The 12,624-nt window shown below is 33.5% G+C and overlaps 1 protein-coding gene across 1 annotated transcript; it reads left to right on the top strand.

The window, feature by feature from the left end:
- Window positions 1-1,363: 1,363 nt before the first annotated feature.
- LOC106680161 (alpha-ketoglutarate-dependent dioxygenase alkB homolog 7, mitochondrial) lies at window positions 1,364-12,105 on the top strand. The gene is made up of 4 exons (XM_014419674.3): window positions 1,364-1,706; window positions 1,782-1,952; window positions 11,560-11,681; window positions 11,745-12,105. Exons 1-4 carry the CDS (start codon window positions 1,407-1,409, stop codon window positions 11,887-11,889), a joined length of 738 nt encoding a protein of 245 aa, XP_014275160.1. The 5' UTR covers window positions 1,364-1,406; the 3' UTR covers window positions 11,890-12,105.
- The last annotated feature ends 519 nt before the right edge of the window (window positions 12,106-12,624 follow it).

Here is a 12,624-nt window from a genome sequence, read left to right as displayed (position 1 = left end):
AAAAAAAAAAAAAAAAAAAAAGAAAGAAAGTGTGACAGTGCAATCATACGGTTGCAGTTATGATGGGGTCATTGATTTTCCAAGAGCGGGTGGTAAAGTGGAGGTTATTGTCAAGGTACTGAGTGGGTATTTTTTTGACGGGAGAGTCTGCAGGACTTGTTATAACCCAAAATTAATCTCGATGGAATAATTCCTAAGTGGTATTTGGGGGCAGCTGGGTTGATTGTTAACGAATCAAATTCGTCATTTTTTAAGTTTGCCGATTATTTATTTTAGATATTAAAAGAACAGATAGGTAAATAGGTAGGTTTAGTTCTATCATTTCCTTCCACTATAACGAATTCTGGGCCAATTACTATATTGGTATTAAAATCCAGCTAAGCTGATCAGTCATATTATAATTTCTCAACAGAACATGATATGTTAGAGTTTCTAACGAAATTCACGCCTTACTGTAATTGTGCCTCTTTCGAATAGATAAACAAGAAGGACATAGGAAGCATTATTTCGCTTCCCAGATCTTCTGGTGACTGCTGTTTGGTTTGTATAATGGTGCAGCAGCAATGTTGACAGATCTAAGAAAAGGCAGTTCTCCAGGTCGATCCTGATCTGGAGAACTGCCTTTTCTGTCGCTGTATGAAGTAAAGGAGAATGTGGGGACAAGAACTGTGCAATTGCTAGACCCTAAGAAGAGCCCTTCATTGGCTTTACCAAGAGCGGTGGCAATGGCATGCTTTAGGTTGGCCATGCCTATCTACGGCACTAGCTGAAGAGGATAGGAGTGCCTGAGTATTCCGACGGCGTCCTGTGTGGAGATGGTGAGATGACCGCCGAATACATATTTACATGTACGGCAACGGCAGACTTAATTTCAGACTTGAGTTACGTAAATAAAGCTGAAGTATACTGCGAAATTAAATGGCAGAAATGCCTTCTTTGGTGTAAGAAAAAAAAAAGGATCAGGATCGATCCATGAAAAACGAACCTAAAAGAATTAAAGTATTTGAACTTTATGCCGATGAACCCTGGAAATATTGGATATTTGCTTGTGCGATTTATGCTTTTTTCAGCCTTGTTTCGTACACCAGTTGCAGAGTAAAGAGAGTTTTGTACAACTATTAATGAGTTGTACTACTTCACTGTGTTGTTCTTCAAATGTGGATTCTCCATACTTTTGAGTATTTCTATTCCAACTTACCTATATTGTGCTTCTAGGATACACTTTGATTTTAGATAATCTGTTTATAATATATTCGTGTGTTTATTTATTTTAAATCCAAGTTTATGAAATAAACCAAAAGTTTGATGGGAGTTATAAAAAACTACCTCATTGGTAGTTTATAACTTGGAATCGAGTTTTAAAAGGTTTCAAAACTATTTTGAAGTAAAGCCTTTAATTGTTCGCAATGTATTTGGTAAAGAGTAGGGCTGTTGGTTTAGTTAATTATAATGTATTTATTCCATATTATCATTCCTCCACTTGGTTAGACCTAACTTCATGTTTTAGTACTAAAAATGAACCTGAAGTTAAAGGGGATGAAATTTTTGAGTTCATTACTGAACCTGCTGAAAGCAATAAGAAGTTGGCGATGGAAAATGTATCAGTGATTAATGATTTTTTGTCTCAAAGTGAAGAGAAAAGCCTTTTGAAGGAAATTGAGCCCTATATGAAACGTCTTCGATATCAGTATGATCATTGGGATCATGTTGGTGTTTTGATAGTTATTTTCTTTATTGTTTTATAATTGCATGTTATTGATTTTGTTATTCAAATTTCTTAGGCAATTCATGGCTTTAGAGAAACTGAAAGACTTAAATGGAATGAATCTAATTCCGCAATATTGAATAAGATAAAATGTATTGCATTTGGAAATGATTCGACGTTGCCTCATACGCATATATTAGATCTTGCAGAAAATGGCTATATTAAACCGCACATTGACAGCATAAGGGTATGAAGTTCTTGTTTTTGTGTTTAAGGTATTTTCATCATACATGTCCTTAATACATTGTGCCTTGCTATTTATTTGTAGTTCCAAATTTAACCTTTTTCAAATAGGGTTCGATATGAGATGGTTTATAATAATCAGTTCTTTAGTTTGTTGATACATAACAGGAGAATTATGTTGTTTTTTTTGTTGAAGTGGAGTAAAATATGTTTCTTTTCATTGGTAATAATAATTAAAATTTTATCTATACTTTTTCTGCCCTGTTTAATATTTTAAAAAGTTAAAATCATTTATGGTACTAGTTCACAATTGTCACTGTGATATATATACTTCCTATGGTCATTTCTAACATACAGGGGGGTTATCTACAGGTAACCAACCTGTTTTAACTATGGTGGTAGGGTCAAGTTTTCTTTCTATGGGACCGCCACAAATTAAAAGTCATCCCTTCCACCTTCCAGGTCAGATTTAAATAGATGCAGCTACAGTTCTGAGGTTGCTAAGAATGAGGCCTTAACTCTCTCTGCTACAAACAGCCCAATAATATACCATCTTGTACTCGTTGCAAAATAGTCAACCATTGTTGTTGGTTATGAGCTGACACTATTAATTGGTTTATATTTTTGTGGATTAAGGTCCCCTGGTAAACTGAAAAGGCTTTTTGTTGACCTCTTTAGTGAGCATAACTTAACTGCTGTGAAACTTGAAATGACAAAAATTAATTATCTAGGGAAACCTATGATTAGGGAGTAGTATAATATATTTTAAATTGTATATTATTAACATGGGTATACACCCATCTATCTCGTTGGAGTGGCCCTTGTGAAGTAGTAGCCTATTTTTATTCGAAATTGTGATTTTAAGCAGATTTATTTTTATAAATATTCTTTGTTTTGTTAAGTATAATTATCCTTTGGTAATCATCTTATGGGTAACTGTTCCCATGAACCACATGGCGGATGGGTGTGGATTAACTTATACTCATAATCAGCATTATTATTATTACTACCTTAATTGGTCCACAGCATTGCACTTATGCTTGCTAATCTTGAGATATAATGGGAGAATATATTTTTCAAAATAATAATGCTTAGAATTAAAACTTTTCATTATGTTCAAGTGAGTACAAACACAACTGCCACATTGTAGTAGCAGTTAAGAACTAGTACCATCATGTAATTTAACATCAAAATAAAAAAATTAAAATTGTTTACAATCCTGTCAAGAATAACACTAGTCATTCCCTGCTACAGCAGATAAGATAGGTCAGAAATACAATTCATTTAGGTAACTTGAAGTAATGATGATAATGATTATAATTAGAACAAAATAGAATTAAAAATCCTTTTCCATAAGTTAAGAAAAACTGCATATATGGTCCTTTAAGTTGTTGAAGAGGTAGTTTTGGATGTGTAAACTTCAGTTGTCATTTAATTTATGTTATAAGTTAGTTTTTTTTTACTTATTAGTATTGATTTTGTCTTATACTGAATTATTTACTGTATAAATTGTTTATGAATATTAAACATCACAGCTTTGGAGATTATTCCTCTACGGATAATATCCAAATGAAGATTTTAAATAAGGAAATGTGATTTAATTCGTGGAAATTAGCAGGCATTTATCAAGTGTCAGAGGTTTGAAAATAAATTTTTTTTATTTATATAACATCTGACCTAACATCAACAATAGTTTATCATTGTTTGAAACGAGCTCCTCCTTATGGTACTTAATGCTTTAAGACTGCCACTCGTATGTATTTTATCTATTCGATCTGTGTTGATAAGAACCACTAGTTAATGAGGCCCTGATCTACTCTGACAGTGACCTCGGAGTCTCTTCATTTTGAAGTCAACAGCCGCGATCTACCTAAATCTATAATAATTTTATAAATTACTGATTAACCCAAATAATAGAATGCACTTGTTGGATAACAGGCCCACCTACTGTCCTAAATCTAGTATTAAATGCTCTTTTTTTTTGTTTTGAGAATTTTTTAGGGGGAAGATTATTTACAAAAAAAAAAAAAAAGATAAAATAATGCAAAGATATTTATGATCTATCTGACTTCTGATGGCTAATATCAGAAGTTGGCAGATCACATTAATTTAGGTAAATTAAGATACAAATACCTTTTTTTCCCTACTATTATTGTAGTTTTTAAAATTTTAGGTCAGTAAAAACAGCAGTTGACTTCTGTATACTTAAGAGAGTAAAAACCTGAATAGTAGATTTTTTGGCAGAGTTATGACAGAGAATAGTTTGTGGAAACATATTGTTAATTTTATTTTTGTCCGCACAGGAACATAGTTTGATTACTGTTTAATCATTTATAAAGTGTTCCAAAAAATAATTAGGTATCTGTTATGAAAAATCTTCTACTTTTTTATTTACCCATCTTTTTTTTTTTCACTAACATTTTGTAAACTTGAATTGCTGTTATGTTTTGAGCGAATTCTGTAAATTATTGTTCATAGTTTGAGGGATGTAAATGCTTTGGCTTTAGGTTATATTTTAATCCTTAGACTGTTTCTTCATCTTTAAGTTGTCCAAACTTTCTCTTTCATAAGTGAGGGTTGAGAGTTCCACTGACTTGTATATATATGCCTTTTAGTTTCAATATTAACATCTCTGTACCCCACTATGCTGTTGCAGATATGGTGATAGACATATTTGGCTTTGGATATCCCATTTCCTACTTTCAAGTAAATATTCAAGGCATTACTAATGACTTTCCCAAAAAGAGGTAAATCCCTACTCAACTTCAAGTACCTCCTTGTCACATTTGGACATCCTCTTCAACCTCATTTTGCAGAACTAGGACCTTGCTCTTGGAGGTGTTGATAGTCATTCTTTTGTGAAGGAGCTCTTCCTCCCATACCAAATGGTTAAATCTTGCAGGTTGTTTTTGATATAAATATTCTATAACTTTCCTCATTTTCCAACTCTGATTATTCGGAGTATACCAATAAACTACTGAACAATAGGATTGGATATAAAAACTGAAATAGAAAAAGTTATTTACAGGAAAGCTGAAAAGAGTGACAGCTCAAGGTGCTATATTTTCGTGGGTGCCATAAGACTACTGAAAAGACAGAAAATCTATAAACAAATTTAAAATAAAAATATATGTAAGAAAACGTTGGAGATGAAATTTGGTAATATTGATTCTGTAACATTTTCACACTTATCAAAACTTTGGGCCAAATCGGACGATCGTTTTCAAAATATAGACGTGCCAAGGAAAAATACTTTCGCGCATGCGTCAGCGAAATTAGGGGATGGAATTGAAAACAGAAGTATAAAAATGTATACAAATTTCAAAGTTTTTATGAAATAAATCGATTGAGAAAATTATTTTATTATGATCAGATAAACGTATGTATTTGAATTTATAATTATTTGGGTTCCTATTCATCCCTCTACTCTCAGTCCGCTGGTGTTCCTCAATGTAGTATCCTTGGTCCCATCCTCTACACAGTCTATATACCTGATATCCCAACCTATCCTAACACTATCATCACCAGGTATGCCAATGACACATGTTTGCTCGCAGTTAACAATAAACCTTTGATTGTATCCCAAACTCTCCAGTCTCAAATCACAACCCTCGAAGAATGGTACCGAAATTGGAGGATAAAAATAAATTCCATCAAATCATTTTTACTCTTCGTCGTAAACCTGGCGACTAACCTTCTGTATACTTTAATAATGTTGCTCTTATCACTGTTCAACAAGACTAAAAAGACAGGAAACTGAACGACGTTTCTGACTATTACAACCTATCTGGACATACGGTGTTGAGCTTTGGGACTCCACTAAACCTTCGAATTCCTCTCGTATCCAATCTAAAATCCTTAAATGTTCTTACTTTGTCACAAATAAAATCATCCATAAAGACCTTAATGTTCCTTATATAACTGATCTAGCCCTAATAAGATATCAATCATTCCATTATAAACTCCCTAACCACTCAAACCCATTAGTTTCTAACCTTGCTTCCTCTTTCATCCTGACAATCCTCTGAGGCGTCTGAAAAGAAGATGGCCTCGAGACCTTATTTTGTAAAAATGCTTTTAGAGTGCTACCAATGGGTAGTTTCTCTACATGCCTGTATCATAATGCCATTATGATCTTACTTCAAATTTACTTGTTGTATTTTATTTACAGTTGTAAATATCAATAAAAATAATTTATTTGTAATCGCAATTTTATTTTTCATTGATATTTACAGATTTTTTATTTATTTGTGATTTAAACAAATCTCGTAAAAATGGTAGATAATAGTACCCACTCTGTTTTTACCACCGGCGAATGTCTTAACACGCCTCTGCATATATAAAGTTCACTTATAGTTATTTAGTATTTATTCTAATATCAAGAAGTTTAGGGAGTGGGCTAGATAAGTGGGTGAGGCACTGGAAGTGTTTGAGATAGGTTGTGGCAGATAATTTATTTATTCTGTTGTATCAGTCGTTTATCGTCTCTTGGGTCGAAATACCTTCTCGAGGCATACCCAGCCAATACAAAGTGATTACGGTTTGTGAAAAACAATTTGCAGCTGTACTAGATTCTTACGAAATCAGCCGTTGGTCAAAGTACCTGTATTTCTGAACATTAAGTACTTATCTTAAGGGATAATGCATCCCAGAATAAAATTATGTTTTATTGCATTTCATTTTACATCGTTACCAACTGCTGAACCAAAGACACTTCATGGGTTGTAGTAGTACAGGTATATTTAATTGAGGGAGTGAGGTTTCAAGGAGTGCAACTTACAATTTTACGAATAAGAGATTTTTTTTATCTACCTGTGCTTAAGCCTCAGTTTTTAGCGTAATTGTGAAATTATCATGAATTAACTAATAATTATTTGACAATAGAAAAATACCTTCTATTCCCATTCTTTGCCTTCTAATCAACTCAGTTCTGCATTTTTAGTGACTAAAATGAATTTTGATACTTTAATTAGTATTTATTAAAGTACGAATACAACTTATTTGCAAACGGGATATTAGCATGACAATGAATTCATTCATTACATATCATTCCGTTTGCAGAACGCACTTTACGGTTTATAATTTTCTTGCGTGGAATGTTGAAAATAGATATATATTTTCAGTTTAACTACTCAAGTCTTAATTCATGCTGATGGCGTTATGCCAATAAAGCAGTAAAAAATTTTAATTCTGAAAATAGGAAAAAAAGCGCACATTGTTTATCAAAAGATGGTGAAGTACGTGAATGAACAGCGACATTGCTGGACATTCCCTCTATTTACTTTAAAGCACGGGAAAATTTACATACCTTAGTTGGTAATAATCAGATAATCGTATTTTTGTTATTCAGAACCATTCGAGAAATATGTAGGTACACGTTTAATACATTGACCTAAGATGATGCTATTCCTGGAAGTGAGTCTTGGAATAGCTAGCATTATTTAGAGCCATTGTGTTTACGATAATTTGTCTGTCACTCAATTTTAGGAAAAATTTCGTTATTACAGTGTTTATTAATGGCAGATCCTGAATTGGAAATTACGAATTTGTTCAACAAATATTAAATATTGATAATTGCTTTTAGACCCAAACTTAAGATTTGGAAGGTTTTTGTAATTCTCTTGAAAGGATACCTAGCATATGCTCATGAGCCGAAATAAAGTTGTTCCTATAAGAGTAGAAAATGTGAAATTTATGATATATCTTTCGGGAAGCCTGAACTAATATAAACGCATAACTATAAACAAAAACAAAAAATGGCGACCATAGGTTTTACAATCTATGGTAAAATTTTGTTAGCAGAGACGACGGAAGTATGGAAGTGTAGACGACTATTTATTGTTTTAACTCCCTCCCTTTGCTTTATTCTACTGTTGAGCACTCTATTAGTTTCTTGATTAACCCAGACAAGTTGCGGATATTAAAAATACTTCTTGATTGAGTCAAGGATTAAATAATGTTTTGTCTTCGAAATGAAAGATGGAAGATAATTGAAAATGAAGAGTAGTGTCTCACCATGAACGTAACAGTTGTACGTGAAGAGTAGTAAGGTATAATTGAACGGATACACTTTGGCAAATGAAGCCAGGGAACAAGTAATGATCTTTCGCATCAGTTTTTATATTCCTATTACCTGATCCGTATCAATATGTTTTTGTAGAATTGAATTTTTTCATGAACTAATATGTTCTGTCGTCTAGGGTTAGACCTTGACAGTTCAAAAAGTATATCACTTAATAAAACCTGTAATATTAATTGAATTAGAAATTGATATTGCTCTGATTAGGAAAGTGGTTCTGCCGGACATGTGAGCCCTTAGTCAAGCCAGTAAACAGGTAATATAGCGACATACCAAGTCGTAGTATTGAGAAGAATACTAGTGATAAGAATCTCTGTTTTACTGGCCGAGGTGGGCTATTATAGCATAAAAAATGTAAAAAGCTCAGTGAATAATCAGGTGGACTATGCGAAAATGCCAAGTCGCTAGAGGAAAGAGAAAAAAAAAATAGGACGAAATAATTTTAACACTTTGAAGTTTGAAAAACCACATTTAAAGTATAGGGATTAGGCAAAACAACGTTGAGCATGCCCAAATTTCACATTCTCTCGAGATGAGGGGAATTCCCGTGAAGATCACGGAATTGCCTAAGTTTTTTTTGGAATAGTTTTGTCCTTTGGAGCAGTCCTGGGCATTAAACTAAATAATGAAGAGATTGAAATTGTGGAATTAAAAAGAAGGATATGACCTTCGACCACCGTCGATAGTCGTCCGCTTCGTCCAGTCAAAAAATGAGGTGCTACATCTCTTGAAAGTAAAAACTGATTTCACAACGGGGAGTCTCGGTTTGGTGAACGACGAATGAATTTATGTAAGCGTAGAGATGACTTCTACCGATTCACTCTCTACTGGACCGGTGGTGGATTGGCAGGTAGATTGGAGTATAGAAGGTGTCGAAGTGGTTGTGTTAAATCTGCCTCCAATAGATCATCATAGATAAATCAGGTGCTCTTGAGCAAAAGGCCTCGACAATGCGTGTTCACAAATAGGTGAGGTAGTTGATTAGGAGGTCAATTAAAAGGATGAGGTGCCAACAATAAGTTCTTTGGGGGGTAACCTCGTCCTACAGGGTACTTGGAAGGTCCTGCAGGAAGGTAATTTCTACCTAGTACTATTCCTGTAGATACGAAGGGGTATGTAGGCTCGGAGGGTAGCCAGCCGCCGGATCTTACGAAAGGATATAAGGAAGGAGGAGAATCCAGAAAAATAAAAGTCAATAAACATTTCAAAAAATATAGCACTAGAAACTACTGATCCACTATAAAAATTGGTATCCTCTGCCTCCTAAGGAGGTGTTTTTCGTCTAGCGAAATTTCACACTGAGACCTGACGATTTTGTCCTACTCTTGTCTCTGGTATATTAAACGCCATCGAGAGGTACTACGTGTAAAACGTTAACTTTCAGTGGATCAGCATTGGAATCTTTATTAATTCAAATGATAAATTTAAATATATATTACAATGTCTTATATAGTTGTTACATGTTATAATTAAGTTATTTACAGTGAACAGTACAAATATTAATATACGGAGTTTGCTTGTCGCAAGTTAGTAGTAGTTCCCGTGTCAGCTGGTAGGTTGCGTCATGCCGGCCTTAGCGGTTTTGGTGGCTGTAATATTTACAGTTTAGACCAGCAGGTAGCATGTCGCTACAAAGGTATTTGCTTGGTCGTGGTCTAATGTATTTTTAATAATTCAAATAATACATTTAAGAATATTAAAATATATTACATGGTTATTTCAAGTATAGGATTAAAGTATTTACAATAAATAAACATATATTAATATTCTACGTTTGTCTGATGATCGTAGTTCATGTCTTAGCAGCTAGATCACGCCATGTTGGTCCATAATGGTTCTTGCAGGTCTTAAAGAGTTATAGTATAGGTCAGCATATAGTAGCAATGTCACTACACCTTCTTCTGTAGCCATCCTTAACTTTACACTCATTCGTCATGATCGGACGGGCTTAAATGGTAGAGGAGTTGTTTTGTTTGTTCGTGATAGCTCGAGGGTCAAAATCCCTTTCAAATTTCCTTCTGATGACTCGTACCTATAGTATTAATTCACTAAAATATTCCCCTTTACTCTTCTCTACATCGTCCTCGCCTTCCTCAAGTTAAATTCAATCCAAATTTTGAATCCTCTCTTCTTACTCATGCTCCTCGACATAGTAACCTTATTAATCTTTGTGACTTCAATACAAACTTCCTATTCGACACTCTTGAAAAAAGTACCTGGTGCACCTAGTGTATTCCCTTGGCCTATTAATTTCTAATCCACCTATCAGACTCAGTTGTCTGACATCTTAATTGATCTTTTATTATCGATTCCCACCAAAATTTACTCTCCTCTCAAAATGCAGCATAGTTCCTATCATACCATGATCTAATTCAAATCTACTCTAACCAGCCTACTCCCATTCTTGTCCCTAAAACATTTGTTGGCGCAATCTCGACTCTTTAATCCCAGAAACCATGGATCCCGTACTCGATTCATTATCCTGTTCTATTGAACTGATTTATTCCTCTTATGTAATTGATGAGGTTGTGTGGTGTCCCTCATCTAATCTAACATTTCTTAAATTGTTTACCATCAGAAGTTCCCTTGAGAAATGACGAAATTCGAGAATTGATGAAAAAAAGATGCTGCTAGAAGAAGTTTCAGGCGTACCCAACTCTAAATATTTATTCAAACCTTATCCAGTCCTCTCTACGTCGTGTTAAGACCAATAACTTCCAAACTGTCCTTTTTCAAGCTCCACATCCTAAATCATGGTGGAAAGTCTTAAGGCTATTCTCCATCACCGGCTTCACATCTTGCACGTACTATCCAGTCTAAAATTTTGACGATCCTCTTCCCAATGAGCTTCAGACCCATTCCCTTCCCTTTCTACTCCTCAAACCCCATTTAACCTTTTAAAACCTTGATTTTCCCTTTAAAACTCCATTTTTCCCACTTCCTGAAAAATGGACTTATCCGCCGAATAATTAAGGACCCATGTCCCTCCACTACTTCCGATTTATATTCAAAATGTATTTTTTTTATTTTGCAATATTTATCTAAAATATAACCAAACAAAAAAAAAAAAAAAAAAAATACGTGAGCAAATAAAGAGTTAAAAAGTATTTCATTTGAATTAATAATATTTTTTTGTTAATGTGCTTATTTACTTTCACTTGCGTATATATGAATTATATAATAAGGGAAGTATTGTAATAGTGAAAATTTTCAAATCTGAGTTTCCAATGGAATTACAAGTGAAAGGTCCTCTGAGTCTGATTAACCGAGTCTCACCAAATTGTTTGCGTGAGTGTACGCTAACCACCTATAAGGTTGTTCTTCATATTCCCGACTTTTATCGAAAACAGCTTTTACGATTTTTATTCAACTCAACATATCAATGTACAATTATTTTTTACCTGTTTTGGATTCCTGTTCAAACAAACATTATGAAACAAATTCAATAAAAAACGGCCGAAAACGCGATTTTTTTTACTAATAGCGTTGATATTCACCAATAAATTTATAATTTTTATTTATTCTGTTTTAGTTTTGTGGAAACACAATAGCTGGTGCGAGTTTACTTAGTGATTCTGTCATGCGGTTTTGTAATGAACAGAATAAATTTACGTTTTCCGTATTGCTGAAAAGGCGATCATTGTATATTATGAGGTATGAGTATATATTTTATTTTACTGTTTTAAATATTTTATTCATAATTACTTATATTTTTAGGGGACCAGTTAGGTACGATTTTACACATGAAATTTTGTCAAATGACGTCAGCTGTTTCCAAGGAAATAAAATTATCAAAACAAGAAGAATTTCCGTGATATGCCGAAGTCGTCCTGAACCAACAAATGAAGAAAATGAGCCATGATTGACTAATTCATGTATATATACCCAAGAATAACTTAATTGATTCACGTCTATTATTTTAAGGTTTGATAGTATTTCAGTATTATTGCTGAATATAGTTTAATTTTAATACCTGACAAAATTCATTGTTATTCTCAGATGTTTATTTTTATACTCCTTATTGGCAGTTGATTATTAAAACTTGTGTACATTGTTCAATAAAGATTTTAATTTCTTTTTTCTTCTTTTCTATATTTACACATTTATCATCCGTAAATGGCCCATTCCCAAATTATTTCGCGAAACCTCGTGGTGTCAAGTATAATGAGCTGGATTATCATCAATGACCATTTTAAGTCTTAAATGTTTTTCTGAAGATGAGGCCAAACAGTCTTGGATATGTATCAAATTGTTTCTATACGCACTTTATTAAGCCTTTTCATATTTTTTTAACCCCTCTAAATTCCCGCTCTATTTATGCAAATATTTCAAATCACATGATTTTTAATTGTTACTTTATGAGGTCATTTAGTGGCTCGCGACTTTTGAGGAAAATCTTAAGTCAAATAGCCTTTAGTTAAAATAGTAATTTAATAATACCCAATGGCCAATCAACAAAATGATTTTTATTTTTTATTTTTCTAAATTGCCAATCCATTACAAAAGACTAATCTACATGACTATTATAAGGCCTATCTGGACATACGGAGTTGAGCTTTGGGGCTCCACTAAACCATCAAATTCCTCCAGAATCCAA

This window comes from Halyomorpha halys, unplaced genomic scaffold (genome assembly GCF_000696795.3).
Source record: "Halyomorpha halys isolate HHAL.00 unplaced genomic scaffold, Hhal_1.1 Scaffold247.1, whole genome shotgun sequence".
NCBI lineage: Eukaryota > Metazoa > Arthropoda > Insecta > Hemiptera > Pentatomidae > Halyomorpha > Halyomorpha halys.
The sequence above is the reverse complement of the archived record's forward strand: the minus strand, read 5'-3'. Positions and strand labels throughout refer to the sequence as shown.

Bases quoted from the DNA above. Each gene is read 5' to 3' on its own strand.
- LOC106680161 (XM_014419674.3), top strand. From the start codon at position 1,407: ATGTATTTGGTAAAGAGTAGGGCTGTTGGTTTAGTTAATTATAATGTA. The intron at 1,707-1,781 runs GTTGGTGTTTTG...CAAATTTCTTAG, and splicing joins AGTATGATCATTGGGATCAT to GCAATTCATGGCTTTAGAGA. The intron at 1,953-11,559 runs GTATGAAGTTCT...ATTCTGTTTTAG, and splicing joins CGCACATTGACAGCATAAGG to TTTTGTGGAAACACAATAGC.